Source organism: Eschrichtius robustus, chromosome 7 (genome assembly GCF_028021215.1).
Source record: "Eschrichtius robustus isolate mEscRob2 chromosome 7, mEscRob2.pri, whole genome shotgun sequence".
NCBI classification, from domain to species: domain Eukaryota; kingdom Metazoa; phylum Chordata; class Mammalia; order Artiodactyla; family Eschrichtiidae; genus Eschrichtius; species Eschrichtius robustus.
In genome coordinates this window covers 121,598,135-121,617,564 of record NC_090830.1, presented here as the reverse complement: position 1 = coordinate 121,617,564, position 19,430 = coordinate 121,598,135, and the positions used below count along the sequence as shown (strand labels likewise).

The 19,430-nt window shown below is 43.9% G+C and overlaps 1 protein-coding gene across 1 annotated transcript in view; it reads left to right on the top strand.

Moving 5' to 3' along the window:
• LOC137767201 (guanylate cyclase 2G-like) overlaps window positions 1-15,388 on the top strand; it is a 40,266-nt gene extending 24,878 nt beyond the window's left edge. Inside the window, 13 exon segments of the mRNA XM_068547914.1 lie at window positions 108-276; window positions 1,017-1,141; window positions 1,932-2,070; window positions 6,588-6,765; window positions 8,199-8,339; window positions 9,244-9,436; window positions 11,199-11,241; window positions 11,244-11,372; window positions 12,532-12,600; window positions 12,603-12,629; window positions 13,913-14,000; window positions 15,081-15,084; window positions 15,284-15,388. Coding sequence (XP_068404015.1) covers window positions 108-276; window positions 1,017-1,141; window positions 1,932-2,070; window positions 6,588-6,765; window positions 8,199-8,339; window positions 9,244-9,436; window positions 11,199-11,241; window positions 11,244-11,372; window positions 12,532-12,600; window positions 12,603-12,629; window positions 13,913-14,000; window positions 15,081-15,084; window positions 15,284-15,388 — 1,410 coding nt within the window.
• The last annotated feature ends 4,042 nt before the right edge of the window (window positions 15,389-19,430 follow it).

The following is a 19,430-nucleotide window of genomic DNA, read 5'->3' as shown; positions in this document are numbered from 1 at the left end:
CATGGGTCTGTCTGTCTGTTTCTGTCCATCTGCCTCTGTGTCTCTGTTTCTTCCAGCAGCGTCCGCTGGCACCTGCTCTGATTCATTTGCTCATTTCCACTCTTCAGGGCTTGCTGTTCCTCCACAGGAGCCCACTGGGATCCCTTGGCAACCTGAAGCCTTCCAACTGCCTGGTGGACAGACGGATGCAGGTGACGCTGTCAGGATTTGGGCTGTGGGAACTCAAATATGGCCAGACGTACAGAACATATAACGAGAGAACGACGGACCGCTCAGGTAACCGTTGGCAGATCTTGCACCCACTAGCTGTCAGGAGAGGGGTAAAGGGCTCCTTATCCCACCTCTGCTTTCCGATGCTCATGTGCATGGGTACCTGCAGGTGGGCCTTCCTCTGGGGCTGATGGTATGTGGTTATTCCGGTCACCCAAGGAGATGAGAAAAAAATAATCCCCACGAGTGGCATGAGTCCATGGTGGGATGTCTGAGTTAGGAGACTAGTTCTCACCCTGGCTTAGCTGGGTGATCTGAAGTGAGTCACTGCCCTTCTCTTCAGTCCTCTGTGTCTCCTCGCGTCTTCATCCTGTGTTCTCAGTGGAGAAGGCACGACCTTCTGCCAGGCACCTTACACATGATGAGCTCAGTAGTTCTCCAACCTCTCCGCGCTCCGGTATCACTTGAGAAGCTTTAAAAAATATGCAAGGGGCTGGGTCCCACACTATGCCAACTGAATCAGAATTTATGAAGAAGGGGTCTGGCCATCTGTATTTTATTTATTTATTTGTTTGTTTGTTTGCTTATTTATTTGGCTGCACTGGGTCTTAGTTGCAGCATGCGGACTCTCAGTTGAGGCATGCGAGCTCTTAGTTGCGGCGTGCATGTGGGATCTAGTTCCCTGACCAGGGATCGAACCCGGGCCCCCTGCATTGGGAGCGTGGAATCTTAGCCACCGGACCACCAGCGAAGTCCTCGTATTGTTTTCTAAAAGCCTCTCAAGTGATTCTGATGGGCATCTCAAGATCAGACCCACCACCCGGAGTCCAACCCTCCTTCACATGTGCGCGAATTGAGACTCTACGACTCTTCCTACTTGTCCAAGTTACTGAACACTCCTGAGTCTCACCTTGCACTGTCCTGGGCCCTGGTGAGCCCAGTGGCCTCCACCTTGACTGCCTGTCTCTGAAGCAGCACACTCCCAGCAGCTTTGCTGTGTGCACATGGCGCGGTTTCTATAATATGGGGGCAGGATGGTACCTTGCAGAGAAAGGCAAAAGGGGGAAATTTTGAAAACCTGCTAGCAGCCACTTCTATCTCCCCATCCCCCAATACATTTTCTTTTCATGATTATAACCTATAATGATATAAACCTATAAACCTCACTGCCAAAGAAATGTAGGTTTATAAAATATCCAGAATACATACATCTGTAGAGACAGAATGCAGATTAGTGGTTGGCAGGAGATGGGTGGTGGGGGAAATGGGGATAAACTGCTTAATGGGTTCAAGGTTTTACTTTGGGGTGTTAGAAATGTTTTGGAACTAGGTAGAGGTGGTGGTTGTACAACTTTGCCAGTGTACTTAAGGCCACTGGATTGTTCGCTTTCAAGTGGTTAGTTTTATGTTCTATGAATTGTTAAATTATTTTTTTACTGTAGGCAATACAGAAAGGGAAAAGGAAAAGGAAAGCCACCTGTAATTGCACAGTTGTGAGTTAACTGCTGCTAACATGTTAGTGCAGAATCATCCTGATTATTTCCTCCGTATTCACACACACGGACCCCCAAGTGTGTGAACATGGAGAAAGTCTAGAACCATCAGGGCTGACTTCTCAGGGGCTGGATGCTTTCACTGCGCCTGTGCTTCCCTGAGAAAGAAGGAGCGGCTTTTCCAGTTCTGCCCGGCAGCTCTGACGTTTGACATCCTCGGCTTTGCAGAGCTCTGCTGGACGGCTCCCAGAGGTGCCCCCGTCGGGCACCCTGAAGGGAGACGTTTACAGCTTGGCCATCCTGTTGAGGGAGCTGATCCAACACCAGGACCACGAACATTTTGATGATCAAAACCTGGCACCAGAGGGTAAAGCCGGGAGAGACTCCTTGGCCGGCTTTGGTCATTTGGGCTAGCTTTTAAGTGCTTGTTTTTATTGTTTTGTTAAATGTTTATTAATTTAGAATCTATTCCATTCTCATTTTTTATTTTTAACATTCATATATATTTTTTAAAGAATTAGAAGACAAATTGCAGTTTGGTTACCAAAAAAAAAAAAAAATCAAGAAACTCAGAACTATATAATTTATTCAATAAGAGCAGCCAGAGCGTTTCTGCTAGAAAATGAGTCAGATTGTGTCACTTCTCTACTCAAAATCCTCCCTTGACTTCCCATTTGGGGAGTGAAAGCTAAGTCCTTACAATAGCCTGCAAGATCACTGGAGGCCTCTGATGGAGCCTCTATGACTTATGTTAGTGTCCTAGGGCTGCCGTAACAAACGACCCCAAGCCTGCTGGCTTGAAACAACAGAAATTTATTCTCTCACAGTTCTAGAGGCTAGAAGTCCAAAATCAAGGTTCGGCAGGTCTGAGCTCCCTCTAGAAGCTCTAGGGAGGATCCATTCTTTGCCTCTTCCAAGGTCGCTGCCCCAGCGTCCCTGGGTTTGTGGCCATGTAGGTCTATGTAGAACCATCTTCACATTGCTGCCTTCTCTCTATAGATCTCTTCTGTATGTCTCCCATGAGGACACTTGTCCTTGGATTAGGACCCACCCAGATAACCCAAGAAGATCTCCTCAACCTGAGATAATTATATTTGCAAAGACCCTTTTTTTCAAATAAGGTCACATTCACAGATCCTGCAGATTAGGACATGGACATATCTCTTTGGGGACCATTCAGCCCACTGCACGCTTCTAATCCTGCCTCCCATGCCTTGCTCCTCTCAGTCACACTGGCCACCTCTATGTGCCTCCAAAGTGCCAGACACACTCCCACCCCAGAGCCTTTGCACATGCTGTGCCCTCTCTCTGGGCATCTCTTACCTCATATTCGTATATGTAAATTTGCCTCATTCTTTCTTAAGGACTACAAAATTTGTCATTGTAAGGCTATGTCATATATTATCGATTGATAGACATTTTTGTGACTGTTTTCCATTTTTTGCAGTTCCAAATTGCTGCGATGAGCAGTCTTGTATCTTTGTGGGCATGTGTGAATGTTTCTTCGGGATAGATTTCTGTTCATGAAATTGAAGAGGTAAATGTATTTTAAACATATTCAAAATTTTTGATAAATGGTGTCCAATTTTCTACTTACAAAGGATATACTCAGGTTTGGTTTTTTTTGGTTTTTTGGCCAGGTTGTCTCTTAACACATTCCATGAGGGATTTAAGGGCAAAAGCAATGGGAGGTGAAGCAAAATTTGATCAAAATTGATAAGAAAATGTATAGCAGCTGTAACCCCCTGGCACTTTTATTTTCCGCTTTGGCTGCACATTGGAATTTCCTGGGAAACTTTAAGAACTGCTGAGGCCTGGATCTCAGACTCAAGAGAATCTGATGTCACTGGTTTGGGGTATGGCCTGGGCATCCGGGTTTTTAAAGTTCCCCAGGTGATTCTAACATACAGTTCAGGTTGAGAACCACTATCTTGGAGAGAGGAGAGGGATGTGTGTGTGTGTGTGTGTGTGTGTGTGTGTGTGTGTGTGTGTGTGTGTGTGTGTGTCTATGTAAACCCAGCCCACCTTTCTCTCTTGATTTTTTTCCCATTATTTCTTCTTTATTGCCTTGCCTACGATTTCTAGCCCATCCCCAGTGGCCTATCCCAAGTCTCATCTTTAGATCATCATGCATTCCCTGGAGACTTTTTCAAGTCAGGAGGCTTTCTGAGTGTGCTAGTTGCTTTGAAGCAGATTCTGATTCTAATTTGTTGCTAAAAGAAGCAGACGTGAGACTCATCCTAAAAGGTTAATCTCAAATCCAGGGGCATCTGAATTTGGAACCCAGCAGCGAGACAGATCTTCCCTCCACTGAACCCAGGCAGGAGCCCACCTACACTTGCTAAGCTCGGCTGCCATATGATTGTGCCAGCTGGGGTGGGGAAAGGGTGGGAACGCTGTGGACCGTCAGTATATTTCCCCCTCAGTGTAGTCCTCTGCTCACCAGGGTAAATGAGAGCTGGTCACAGGGGATGATGTGTACACAGGACCACAACCAGGAAGAGTACAATGTGCACCTAATTTATGGAGAAACACACCCTTCCATTAACTTCTCATACACCCCTGCCAACAATCCTGGTGCTGGAAACAGTACGGATTCTCTGCGCACACTAGACCAATGGTTCTCAAATGTGTTAGTGGGCAACAGAATCACCTGGAGGGCTTGTTAAAACAGAATTGCTGGGTCCCATCCTCAGGGCTCCTGACTCAGTAGGTCTGGGGTCAGGCCTGAGAATTTGCTTTTCTATCAAGATCCCAGGTGATGTTGAAGATCCCCAGTCTGCAAAGCACTGGCCTAGCGTGGTCCCTGGACCAGTAGGAGTAGATCATCTGGGAACCTGTTAGAAAATCAAGTTTCAGGCCTTACTGCAGACCTTCTGAACTGCAAACTGGGGGTGGGGGTGGGGTGAGGCGTGGGCCCAGGGTCTGTGTTTTAATTAGCTCCCCAGGTGATTCTGATGCCCACTAACGTTTGAGACTTGATTTCCCCTCTTCCTATACTGTCCTCATAAGAAAGAGGTCACGATGTGAAATCTTCACCTAAGGATGGGGGTGTTTGCTCCACCACCTTGAATGGAGAAATATCTACATAAGTTATTTGGAATTTATTTCTACAGGTTTGTCCATTCTCTCCCATTTATTTATCCATTCAATTACCTATTATATTTCATTTATGATATTTATATATAATTTGTTATATTATATAGTTATTTTATATTTTGAGTTATAATCTAATACTTCTTTATTTATTTCGTGGCTCAAATTGTTCTATCTTGGACCATTTAATTTCAGTTGGCTTCTGGGTACTTTGACATACACCCATTGCAGTGTTTTGTTTTGTGCTTCCTTAGTTTCTGGTAGTGTAAGATGCTTTAGCCTCATCTTGTGTTTTCCCTGCTCCAATACTAGAATCAGCTGTTTAAGAAGCCCTGGCTCCTGTATTGGAGAATGAAAACCTGGACACTAGATGTGCTTGTTGCTGCTGGGCTGCTGTTGCTTCTAGCCCCCCCTCATGGACAGAACAAGATAATAGGTGTGTATATACTAACCCATATGTATACACACATTCATATCTCTATCTACCCATCTGTATCTGTATTAAGCTAAACATGGGTTCATAGTGACATCTCCAATGTCGTTATCACATGGTTCATTTACTTTAGTCTCTGCCCATCACTTATCCATAACCTCCCTTTCCAACAGCGAGAACCCTGGCTCCCACCATCTGCCATCCATTTACTTATTTGTTCAATCCCAGTATTTGCGTACAGTAGTTTCAGAGTTCTTCATCTGTACCCCCCTGAGAGGCGATTCTACCAACTGGAGTATAGTGGTTTTGAGTAGTTCCTTTTGACTTTAGTCTCACCGTCTCTAGTTGTTTCAGAAGTTACTTACGTCGGCATTTTACCCCCATCCCCTTTGATGAGATTAGGTCACACATTTGTAAAACAGATTCTTTTGTCACAGTCTGCATTCTGTCTTGCAGTTGTCCAGTCTCCCAACTTATATTTTTTTAATTTGCTTTCTTTAAAGTTCACTCTTTGTGCTGTAAAGTCCTATGGCTTTTGGCAAATATGTAGTGCCATGATCCACCAATGCAATATCGTGCAGAATAATTTTATGACCCTAAAAAAAATCCCCGGTGCTTCCCCTAATCAACTTCTTCTCCTCCCCAAACTCCTGGCAGCCTCTGAGCTATTTTCTGTCTCCATAATTTTGCCTTTCCTAGAATGTCATATAAACAGAATCATACAGTATGTAGCCTTTTCAGACTGGCTTCTTATACTTAGTAATACATTTAAGATTCATTCATTTTGTTACACCACAGTGTTTTTTTTTACCAAAACACATATACATTGTTCTCAGAATATTATTTCCTCCACAAAACCTGGTTAAGCAGAATGTTTAATAAATGTCAGTAGAAGCCAATGAGGAAGTGAAAGAAAGTAGGTTTACAAAGTGGGACACAAAGGTGGGACATAGTAGTTAACATTTATTGTTTGTTAAAATAACTTTTATGTAACATTTTATATGGAATGCAAATTGCGTAAAGCATACTTTGCGGATTTCTAATACCAAATGCTTATACACTTCTGAAATCACATGGAGATATGCTTCATTTCAAGAAAAGTTCTATTAGAAAAAATCTTAATCAAAAAACAGATTAATTAGGGTGTGCTTATGTGTTTTACATTAGGAGTCCTCATTTTCCAGGAGGATTCCTAATATTTCTTGTAAAATATTCAGATTTCTCTGAAATTCTAATCTGTTCAGCTTACTTAAAAACTCAATTTACAAATTTAAAAACATGTCTGTTTAAAGTGAAGTGTACTAAATGGCACAAAGCTCAGACATTTAGCTACCTAAATCCCAAATGGATTTCAGAAATCATCAGCCGGATCAAGGACCCCAGGGCATCAGTGCCACTTCGACCTTCCCCGTCAGAAGGGAAGGGAAATGAAAAGATGGTGGTCATGGTGAAGGCATGTTGGGATGAAACTCCAGAGAAAAGGCCCACTTTCCCTTCCATCAAGAAAATGTTATGGGAAGCCAGTCCCAGAGGGTGAGTTAGATGTGCAGCAGACGTTTTCTCCTAATTATTTAACCATTAGAATTTTAAAACTATATGACTATGATTGCTTCTGTGTGCTTCTCTCCCTCCCTCCCTCCCTTCTTCCCTTCCTCCCTCCCTCTCTCCTTCCCTTCTTTCCTCCTCCCTCTCTCCTTCCCTTCTTTCCTCCCTCCCTCCCTCCCTCCCTTCCTTCATTCCTTCCTTCCCTTTCTTCTTTCATCATATACTCACTCAGTGCCTACCATACACAAAGCACTGTGCTACATGCTGGTTGAAGTCGAGTGGTAAAAATTCTTCCTTTATTTCATAAATGATACAAAAATGGATCAGACATTAGTGCTTTCGTTGCCCTCCTTTGTCCATTCCAGATACCACTTATCAATCAAGGCTCTTGTTCCCAAGGAATTTTGATGTGGCCTCGGAATCTTTTTCAAACCAACATTCCAGGGGTTATGACTAATCCATTGGGATTGGACTGTGGGAAAAAAATTATTCACGAACCTTAGAGTAGGCTATTGATTTAAATTATTCATGCCTCTTGAACAATTTTCTGACTAGTAGCTTCACATCAGGATAAATGGTGTCATCTTTTGACCCATTGAATGTAAGAAGGCACAGCCATTTAGACGTAGCTTGAGTTGATAGAAGGCCCGGGCTGGGAGTCAGGCATCTCCTCTTAATTTGTCCATTTCACTGTACATTCTTAACACAACAGCCCTGTATTCTGCATTTTCCACATCCAAATAGTTTTAAATAGTAGGTCTCAGGTCAGTCAATACTTTTTACTTAGAAAATAGGGTCCCCAATGTTAAGGTAAGAAGTCCATTTCCTATGTGAGCCTCAGTCTCCTCACCTAAAAGATGAGAAACTTAAACGATTTCTCTGAAGACTCTTCTAAAACAAGAGCTTATAGGATCTAGAAATTCCCCTTACATCTGTCATCTGAAAAGAAAACATCTGGTGTTGCCGTCTGAAAAGAAAAGAATGACCCATCCTGAAGTGTACATTTCTGCATGACGATGATGATTGGCATGGAGCATGTTGGGAAGTGGGGGAGATGGGGAGGGCAGTGAAGGCTACTGTTTGTTGAGTGCCCACTGGGTACCAGACACAGCCTTAGTACTCATTATCTCCCTGAATCTACAGAATGACCCGGTGAGGTATGTATTATTATCCTCATTTCCCAGATGAAGAAACTGAGGCTCAGAGGGTGCAGCTCAAGATCACAGGGCTGGTAAAGGACAGGCTCTGTCCTGCCAGGCGGCCTTTTGGCCATTGTCATTTCACTGCTGTCCATTGGCAACCCTTAAGTAGGAAACCTGAAGGGCGAGACATGTTGTCTCGGAATGTATACATGGATGTTGTGCTCCACTGTGGCCCTAAAGTTCTTGGAAAAAGACTTAAATCTCTGGGTTCTTTTAAAGCCACGTGAATGTACTAGACAGTGTGGTGAGCAAGCTGAAAGTGTACAACAGTCACCTGGAGGAGGTGGTGGAAGAGAGGACCAACTAGTTGATGGCCAAGAAGAGGAAAGTGGATCAGCTTCTGTCCACAATGCTGCCCAGGTATTCCAAAGTAGCAGGGGCCTTGACAAAAGAACCAGGAAGCAACACGATCGCTATTTAAGGAGACCCCACGTGGAGAGACTATTTCCTGTGTTCTTTTTCTAAGAGAATGTTAGGCTCTTCTAAAAAGCGTCAAGCATTTTGTGTGTAATTTGGTACACCTTGTAAAGGGAGATAGAGGCAAGGCCCTGGAATCCACAGGAGTTAGAGAATGCAGGTCTGTAAAAGATGGAATATAGGGGATGCAGCAAGAGAAAGGGACCACTAGATGGCGCTCTAGTTCCAGGAGTCCAATTAATTACTACCCTCAGTATATTCAGATTCTACGTCTGCCCAAATGCTTTGCACAGTACAATAGGCACCAATAACTTCAGATTCAAAACTTGCTTATTTTTGGCTCTGTTATCACCTGTGCACTCTCTAAACACTTAGCAGAGCATCTGCTGTTAAAATTCCCGCACCCTTCTTATGTGTCTTGACAAAGAAATGGGGTTGGGGATTTGAATGTGTCAATGTGAGATTGGTTGATAGAAGCAGAAATGTTAATTTGTGGATCGATGAATGTTTACATTTGCTTCACGTCTGCAGACTGAGTCTTTAAAATCAAATTCTATAACCAATAGGGGCAAATGAAATTCCCTCAGGGAGAAAATCTTTTTGAAAAGGCATTTATGTGAACTGCTTCTCACCCCTCCCTGAATTTATACCCACCAATTCAAATATCTCTTTAGAGAAAATGCAGGCAGAGAAATGGGTGTCAAAAGAATCCCTCTAGATGATGGATTTTTGTTACCCCAAAATCTAACCCACCGAAGAAAAAGATCTACCAGGGAGACTTTGTAGGCGTCTATAGGAGACAAGATGAATGATACTGTTCAAAAACGATCCTATTCTCTGGTTTCAGCTTCATCGGAGAACAGCGCATAGCTGGAAGAGCCGTGGAACCAGAGCATTTTGAGTCCATGACAATCTTTTTCTCTGACATTGTTGGATTCACACAACTCTGTTCTCTCAGCTCCCCGCTGCAACTTGTGCAGCTCCTTAAGGACCTGTACAGTTTATTTGATCACATCATTAAAACTTATGATGTGTATAAGGTGAGACGCCTGGTTCCTGGGTTGTGGAGACACACATGACCCTTGTAGGCTGTCTCCGGGCATGAGTGAGGATTAATCCAGCCCTAGACCTCAGCCAGGTGGAAGGCTCTATTTCAGGCTGGCAGTCTATCTCAATTCATGGCAGAAACTCAATATTTGATTCCTGTTTGTTTTCTTGGAAAAGGGCTTGATTCATCACAGATGTAGGTGCTTGTCAAGAATCATCAGTTGTTCCCTCTGTTTCCTTCCATTATTTTATCTCACAGTAAACACATTTCTAAAACAGGCATTGACCTTCTTCTGGCTAATTCCTCCAGTTCCCTCCTGAATATATTTTTTCCACATTCATAGAGGTTCACATTTATTCTCCTTTAAAGATTGTCTTTGGATCTGGCGTTAAGTCTCACTTCTGTTACTGTGATCCTTAGCAATTCAGGTGAAGATAGACCCCCAAGCTTAGACTATCAGACTCACGGCTAAAGGTCAGACAGCAACCACCCGCCTAGTGCTACACTGGGGATGTATGAACAGGGTCACCTAGAGTGAAAAACGAATTTTGCAGGGGAGGAGAGCAAAATAATAATTTGGCTTCATTCACTGGTGGTGATCATGAGGCCACTTCATGTGTTTTCTGACTGTTCAGATGGGGCCAGATCATGACTCCAAGGTGCCCATGTTCACACATGCCTGGTGGGCAGCCACTAGTTCACCAGCTCTGACCGTGATCGCAGGGCTCTGCCTGTGGTCCTGGAATCGGGAAGACTTGGGACAGTGTAATCATGTCCCCTGGCAACACATCCTCAATGGTTATCCCCCCAAGTTCCCCAAAGATGTTGCCTGTGTTCAAGAGCAGAAGGAAGGATGGTACAGATAATCACAAAGAGCAGATCACATTCAGCTAACAAAAATGGAAGCTGCTCTGCTTAGACGAGCCTCCTCTGGGATTTCCTCTTAGTGTTTTCTTCTTAGCTACGTTTTGCATGAACTAATGCTAAAATCAGTTTATATTGCTAAGGGATGTGCCCATGGTGGGGAGAGGTAGCCTAGAAACAGTTAGACTTGTGTACTTGTTGGCTTTGGGTAATTTTAGGGTCACCAGGAAGCAGACGTGGTCTGATTGCCTGGCTAAGGCCTGAAATTCCACATTTTCCACATCATCTTTGGATTCTGCTGAAAAGCAAGTGTATCTGGAAGGGGCTGTAACTTTATGCTTACACTTGTCATTTATTCTCTGTTGTGAATGAAGGATCTGAAAGATGATTTTATTAGGAGGGTTGGGGAAAAAGAGGACAGATCAGGCAGATACATACATTTATACATATTTTGTATAATATAAGCATATGTATAATTGTATCTAAGAGCCCTTGCGTGGAGTGAAGACAGTTCAGCTTGGATAAGATGGATTTCACTTGATGGATCCATGTGATCCTTCAAGATCTACTCCAACAGTATATTGCTGCCTGTCTAACTGGTTTTGAACTAGGGTTGGGGAAATATAATCACCAGCACTCTCAGATTTCAGAGAAGAAAGCAGAGACTGTGGGGAAGAGGGTGAGGGAAGGAAGACTTTGTAGGAGCCAGGACAAGAGTAGGAACTTGAGGAAATGCTGGGACTTGGATGGAATGAAGTTCAGGGAGTACGACCCTTCAAAGGATGGGGCCTCAAACAGGATCAGTCATGAGGGGCCTTGTCTCTGACCCCGCCATCACCCCCAGCCTCCCTCATGACGAACACAAGGCCACTTTCTTGCTTTATTTTCAGGTTGAAACCATTGGAGATGCATACATGGTGTCTAGCGGACTTCCCATCGGAATGGTACCCAAAACGTGGACGAGATTGCCACGATGTCCTTGCACTTCCTCAGTGCCACCATCCACTTCCAGATTGGGCACATGCCCGAGGAAAAGCTTAAGCTCTGGATTGGCCTCCACACAGGTAGACAGCACTAAGGGCAGGTGGCCTTGTGGTCCAGATACAGCAGCATGTAGTTCTAAATTCACATCCTAGGTCTGAGGCTTAATTTAGGAACCCTGAAATCAAATGGTAGCATCTGCAGGGGAAAGAAAAGATTGAATTCTCTTTGCACATGTATTTCTAGTTAGTCAGATTGCTTGGTAACAACAAGGACAAACAAAGACTCCAAGGTGTTGAACCCAAATTAGGAGGAGCCCCCAAACCAGGACAGTTATTTTGGGCTGCTTTCCCTCCATGCCTCTGCATCAGATGCCCTTTGATCTGTTCTGTTTTTTTCAAACTCATGGGCTTGTGAGTTGTGCGGAAGTGACCTGTACTTGGTTTAATGCCATTCTGTTACTGTCTTGAAATTCTTGATAATTTTTGAATGGAAGATCCCTTACTGTCATTTGAGACTGGGCCCTGCAGATTATGTAGCCAGACCTGCTCCTACTTATTCTCCACAGCTTAACTAAAATAAAACCTGACTCCTAACCAGGATGAATTACTCCCATGTCTGTGCCACTGATGCTTTGTTTACATCTCCAGTGCTGTCATTAATTTCTGTCTTAGTCAGTTTGGTTGTTATAACAAACTACCTTAGACTGGGTGGCTTAAACAGCACACATTTATGACAGTTCTGGGGGCTGGAAAGCCTAAGGTCAGGATTCTACCATGGTGGATTCTGGGGAAGCCCTCTTCCCAGCTTGCAGAGGGCTGCCTTCTGGCTACGTCCTCACGGTGGAGGAAGAGAAAGAGCTCTCGTGTCTCTTTCTCTTCTTATAAGGGCACTGATCCCATCATAAGAGCCCTCCCTCTCACGACCTCCTCTAAACCTAATTACCACCTAAAGGCCCCATCTCCTAATACCATCATATTGAGGTTAGAGCTTCAACATGTGAGTTGGGGTGGGACACACAAACATTCAACCCATAACAGTTGATTATGTTGCTTTCCACCAAAAGTCTGTGGGTTCTGTAGTTTGCCTCGTTGTAAACCCTGAGGTCTATTTCCAAGCTTTGCCCCCAGAGGGTATTTCACGAATATTTATTGAGTTGCTTTTGTTGACCTGATTTGCACTGTGGAGTCCCACACTTGGGAAATGCAGACTGGTCACGCCCCTCTGTCCTTCCCTTTGCAGGTTCCATGGTGGCTGGCGTGGTAGGAATCACCATGCCCAGATACTGTCTGTTTGGAGACACTGTGAACATGCATCCAGAATGGAAAGTAGCAGTTTGCGTGGGTATCGTTTACAGCACTTCGCAAACACACGATCGCTGCCCCTCCGGTCCCCTATCTTTAACCAGAGAGTATTTTTAGAAGATGCATTTGCATTTTGTCTACTCTTTTCCATCTGGAGGATAAGATCATTATCCACTTCAGACAACACTGGTCACAAGCTTTGTAGATGGGTTTTTGCACTGTGTTCTCGATGGAGCCATGTAAACACACATGACATCTCCTTCCAAGACTTTCCATCCTAAACAGTCAGGTACACATATAGTAAGATCATTTAAATGAGGAGCAGGAGTTGGCAAACTTTTTCTAAACAGGGCCAGACAGTAAATATTTTAGGCTTTGGGGGCTATAGTCTCTGCTGCAACTATGTAACTGCTGTTGTTGTGTGAAAGCAGCAATTTGCAACATGTAAATGTTGGGTGTGTTTATGTTCCAATAAAACTTTATTTTGCAAACACAGGTGGTGGGCAGGATTTGGCCTGTAGGTAGTAATGTGCCAACCCTGCTGTATAGTTTTGGTGATGCCAAAGAAATCTATGGCCAGGAACTCCCGGGGACATCAAATTCTTTTGCATTACAATAATTTTATTGTATTGATTATTACTAGACACATATATGCCGTTTATCAGCTGAGACATTTATCAGCTGGAAAAAATAATTACTCAGTGATTTAAGTTTTGAAAAGTTTCAGTTAACATTCTTTTGAATTTGTAAATCTTCCACAGTATGTAAAAACAGACAAAAAATCTTTTCCCCTCTGATTACTTTGTTGTCTAAGTTAATCAACTGAGTCTCAAATCCAGATTTAAACGTCTCTTTTAGCTTGTAAGTAAAGAGTTCAAGGACAAAATATGAAATTATAAATGCTGATGTAGGCTCCAAACCTGACTTTAGCTGCAGTTCTGGTTACAAAGGACATTTTCAGTGGTACATTCCAGCTCTGGTACTATCCCAGGGAGCCTGAGGACCCCAGCTGCCCTCATCCATCAGGAACACCAACTTGCATATGGACCCAGTTCTGTCTTCTGTTTCTAAACCGAATGTATTAAAGCTTGAGCGACATCCAGCAGCACCTGAGCAATGCCTGGATGTTTGGGGGTCCCAGTCCACGTGTCCTAGACGTGAGAGAGGTTGTCTGTGATTTGCTTAGTGAGAGGTGCTGGCGGTCCAAGAACTTGAGCCGTGTGTGTAGCGTTCCCTCCCCACAGCAGCCCTTGCCCCACTGACATCCATATGAAATTCACAACCAAGGTGATGACTAGGGTAAAACTGGTTTCTGGCAGCTCTCCGGATTCAGGTCTCTCACAGCACTGCAGGCGCCCTGCTGGCGTTGGGAGGGTGTGATTTGCAAAAGACTGCATTCCAGTCAAGGTAAGACCAGACCAAATGCGTGCCCACCCCACCACCCCGCCCCATTTGGGTCCCTGAAGGAGATATTGAGGAACTTAGATGGGATGAGTGAATCTCCACGCCGTGGTTCGTGGAGACCACGAAGGTCCATGTGGAGGCTCTCATGACTGTGAGGTTATCTTCCTCCAAAGAGGACTGTACAATTCCCTTAAATGGTCAAACATGGAATCTGTGACTTTGGCTCCAACCTAGACCAACCTCTTGTGTGATGCCTCCTTTCTCTTTGCTACCCTGGTCTCCTGGCTTCTGCTTGAACACCCCAGTCTAGTCTCCCACAAAAGCAACAGCAAATATAAGCCCAGGAATTATAATGTCCACATTCTTCTATTTCCCTTTTCCTGAGTCTAAAGTGCCCAGGTGCAGGGGATGGAAGCCCATTGGTTTGGGGGCACTTGGACCTCATCTCTACACATTTAAATATCTCTTCCCTTTCTCTCTGCCTTCCTTTCCATCCTGGCTCCCTGTCCATCACTGAAATGTACCATGATACCTTCTCCTCTTTCTGATAAGCATTGCCCTTTCTGGGAGTGGTGGTACTCCGCTTGAGATGTTCTCAAGAGCATCTTGGAGATGTTCACAGTGGGAGTGGTGGGCGGTTACTATGACATTGGGAGTTTGAGTGGGTGTCAGGGTCCAGGGAAAGAAGTGAAAGGGAGGAGGTACCTTCAATTCCACAGTTTGCTAAGTCTGGCTCTGGCATGATGTATTTCATCAACGGACTTCAGGTAAGAGGAAGATTTTTCTAGATGTCAGCAGTGTAGACCTAGCTTTGAATCCTGTCCCACTTGTTCCTAGCTGTCTCATTTGGGGGCTTAGTTTTATCATCTGTAAAATGGGAATGGTGATAATACTGCCCTCAAAGGGTGGCTGTGAGGATTAGTTGTGAACCTGTATGTGAGGTGTTTCACTTGGTGCGCTACACATAGTAAGAGCTCAGTAGATTTTATTATTATTTTAAAAAGATTTTCTTTGCAACAGACTTTAGCCTCCACTGGCCCTCACCCCATAGACCATCGCTGACTGTCCATCTAGGCTGATCAGCAAAGTCCAAGGATATGACCACGATTTCATCTACAGTGAAGCTTTTCCCTCACCAAGGCAGCTCCTGCCTTGTTGCAGTTCTGGCTACAAACAACGTTCTCAGGAAGCGAGTAAGGGCGACCTGAGTTGTCTACTGAGGGACCACACTTGACAGGCAAGCTCTCCTGCTCTGTGATTCACCAGCTCTCCTTTGCTTCCCACAGGGCAAAGGAGAACAAACAACCTTCTGGTTGAAGGGCAAAGAAGGCTTCACTATTCCACTCTCCGAATTTCCTGAGGATGAAGCTAAAGTCCCAGAGATCTTCTGAGGTGGGTATTTTCTTCAAAGGTGTTTGTGGCGTCCCAGGAAAGTCCATGGGGTGTCTTAAATATCCCATTCAGGGGTTGTAGTTCCGGGGTATTGAGTCAGTCTCCCAGTAGGGGGAGCCATCTAGCTGGCCTCCTCTGTCCACCTTGGAGTCCTGTGGCCTAGAGCAAAGGTGGAGACGGATGAGCTGGATACAGTGAACTCATTTCCTGGGACACCAGGGCTGCCGCTCCCAGACGGGCCGGTGAGCCTGCCTCCCTGCCAGAGGTTTCCAGCCCATTAGCTTGCGAATTTGCAGTGAATCCAATTTCACTCTGGGAAAGGGGAAAGCTGGAGAATGAAGCCTGGGGCCAGGGACCTGCCTTTCTTTGCAAAGTGGCTGCTCCCTAACCTTTAGTGTTTATTATCTTTATCAGCTAATCGGCCTGCAAGGACATAGAAGCCCACAGCAGAAGGCATCTCAGGAATGTTTTCAGGGCCTAAAGCTCTAACTGAGGGGTGAATCGCTGAAATCCAGCAGGTTCAGGCCGTCCCAGGCAGGCAGAACCCCTGCAGTCAGTGGCTGGAAGGCCTGGCCGTGAGCTCTCACTTCCTGTGAGCACTGCAGCTTCCAAATGGATCATGTCTCATTCTCAATTTATTGCTTAATTTCTTTCTTATCCATCCTCAGGACTCTTCTTCTGCCCAAAGGTGGGCAGCTGAATTCTAGGAACTTCACAGACTCCATTTTCTATGACACGATTCCATTTTCATCTTATTTATGTATTTATTTTTGGCTGCATTGGGTCTTCGTTGCTGTGTGCAGGCTTTCTCTAGTTGCGGCGAGCGGGGGCTACTCTTCATTGAGGTGCACGGGCTTCTCATTGCGGTGGCTTCTCTTGTTGCGGAGCATGAGCTCTAGGTGCGTGGGCTTCAGTAGTTGTGGCATGTGGGCTCAGTAGTTGTGGCTCACGGGCTCTAGAGCGCAGGCTCAGTAGTTGTGGCGCACGGGCTTAGTTGCTCCATGGCATGTGGAATCTTCCCAGACCAGGGCTCGAACCCGTGTCCCCTGCGTTGGCAGGAGGATTCTTAACCGCTGAACCACCAGTGAAGTCCCAAGGATTGAGAGCTTTTGACTGATGCTCGGAAGGAGGGAAGGTAGAGGCATTTTTATGAAGGGACAGGGGAGTTACCTTAGCATGGAGACAGTGGGCCAAAAGTTATCTTCTCATGCCTCATATCTTCTTCCCTTGTTTGGGATCAGGGCTTCTGGGTGCTAAGCACTTTGTTCCATTATGAAAGGGAACAAGGCAACTTCTGCTATGGGGTCTCTAGAGAGATTGGCCAGTTCCCACCGACCTATCCATCTATCCATCCATCCATCCATCCATGCATCTTTATGAACATTTCATTGATTCAAAGAGCATTTATTGAGTACTTACTCTGTGCCAGGTACCACATTGGGGGACACAAGAAAATATGAAACTTTCTATGATCTTTAGTTCTCAGTTTAGCTGGGGAGAGGAAACATAGTAGTAATGCAACATATTGAGGACTAACAGGTATGTACAAAAGAGCAGAAGTAACTGAGAAATCCAGTACTGTTACATTGAAAGAGAATTAGAAAATAACACACAGATGTAGGGATGGGGTGGGATATGACAATCAACTATCATTATCCCATCTTTGTATCTGTACAGAGTGTGTGTGTTTGTTCCCTTCCAGCCCTAGCCCACATGCTTACACAGTTATGTTCATATAATAAAAACTTTGTTACTTCTGCCTTTTTCATCAAACATTGTAACATAAACATCTGGCATCCAGTCACACACATGCACATAGAACATATATACACATGTGCCTACATATAAACATTCACACACACATGCGCATATATACATACACATGTATGCACATATACATATATACATGCACATATACACATATACTGAGTATATACAGACAGCAATCTCTCTATATCTATCTCTCTACAGCTATAGCTATAGCTGTATCTATCAATTGGTAGAGATTTATGTGCCTGTGTATACTCAGTATATATGTGTGTGTATATATATCCGTGTCTCTCTATATATTTTGTTTGAATTACTCAAGTTTAGAGAGAGAGAGAGAGAGACAGAGAGAAGATGTCTTTAGGGTTCATAATTAGGAATTTTGATAAGAGCACTTTCCTAAAATCTATATTCAGGGTTTTTTTCTATGTCAACCAAGGATACCTAAGGGAGAAAGGACCCTTTCCTCCTTCTCTAAATGTCTGTTTTATGTTTAGCACTAATGGGAATTTGCAAGAGAGATTGTTTGGAGAGTGACTTTCTCTTAATTCCTTAGTAGAGAAGTTGTGAGACATGAAACATGCAACCAAACATCATGGGGCTGTTAACTTTGAGTTGAAGCACATGCCGTTGCTGGTGACAGACATGAGGGCCTTAGAGACAGGGATGACCACAAAAACTTTTCCCCCAGACATTAATCATACAAAATGGCTCTGCCTCCTTGCCGAGGAACACAATACTGGAATTTTTGAAATGCAATTGGAGGATAAAATGATTGAAAGCCTGTGAAATATATGTGAATTTAAGAAGCTCTAGTTGTAGAGACCAGTGGGAGGGTTGAAGAATTGGCTACCAACATGATATATTTACACTGTAAGCTATAGTCATAGGTTATTTATTTTAAGGCATTTTATTTATTCCATAGCACCACCACGAGATACAAGATCATTAAACATTATGATAAAACAAAGCAAAACTAACACAACTTTGTTTTACTCTGACAGCCAAGGATTTATGATTATGGCTGTGAGTATGCTATTTAAGAGTTTTTGACTAGAACCAATGAAATATGTCTTCTGTCCTTCCTGACTACAAAAATTCTGAATTTATAGGAAGAAGAGATCCCAAACTGGTTGGAGCACCAGCTTTGAGACCAGTTTCAGCTACGAGTCATTTTAATCTAGCCTATTATTGCTAAACATGCACTCTGTGTCTCCAGAGATTTGAGAACTAGCTTAATTTCTGAGTTCATTAACACAGTTGTAAAAGAACCATCAAACTACAGATCTCAAAACTTCTCAAATATATTAAATACAGAGATACAAACTGACGTGTTTTCCAATGATAAGCCCGTTAATTGAGTCTATACAAGACAAAGAACAGAATTTAAAGCTCAGGCTTTTCCTAGCACATCTCAGCTTCTAGCCTCAAACCGGGGTCCTCAGTGCATTTTCAGGGATCTGCCAATTCTCTACCAGGACCGCTTCTTTCCGTTTTTGTTTGCTTGACCGTGTAAATCATTACTCTCAACATATTCTGGATCACTGGGGTGGCAGTGCTCTCAGCATGAGAAACCACGTGATTTCACTGGCCATTTGTCTTCATTTTATTTGCATTTGTGTTTCCGATTTTTTGTTGGTTCCATTCGAATGGTCGTAGGTTACTGAGACAAAAAAAAGATATGGGCTTGAATGTTGAAGTAAAGCCTAAATGAGGTCAGACCATTCTCTACAAATGAAGGTTTCTTAGCAGAGCGAATAGAAATAGTGAGAGCCTTGGGCATCACAAGTAGGATGGGGTTGCCAAGCTGCAGAGAACCTGTCGTGGCAGTCCCTCTGAAGCATGTTACAAGCAGCAGTTTCATTTAGGCAATGCCATATTATCATGTTCAATTAATGCTAATGTGAGTTTTACTCTTTTTGTAGCTTGAGTCCTATTCAATTTGTAATTTTCTTTTGATCTTAGACATATATATCAGCTATAAAAATAAGGAGTGTACACCTATATAATGTTTATACATATTTAAGAAAACTTATAATAAAACACCAGTTGGGTTAGCACTCACTGGGGGCTCTCAAGAATCATTTTCCTTTATATTATTCAGGTTTGAGCAAATGAATGTTTTCTACTCTGATTCCCACGTGATCATTTGAAAGATTAGAACCCCCGCCTGGTGGCTCAGCTCTGGTCCTCAGATAGGAATTGCACAGCCTCAATGACAAAGGCTCCTTCGGCAAAGTTGGTTGTTCCTGTGCATTCTGTCCTCAGCACTGA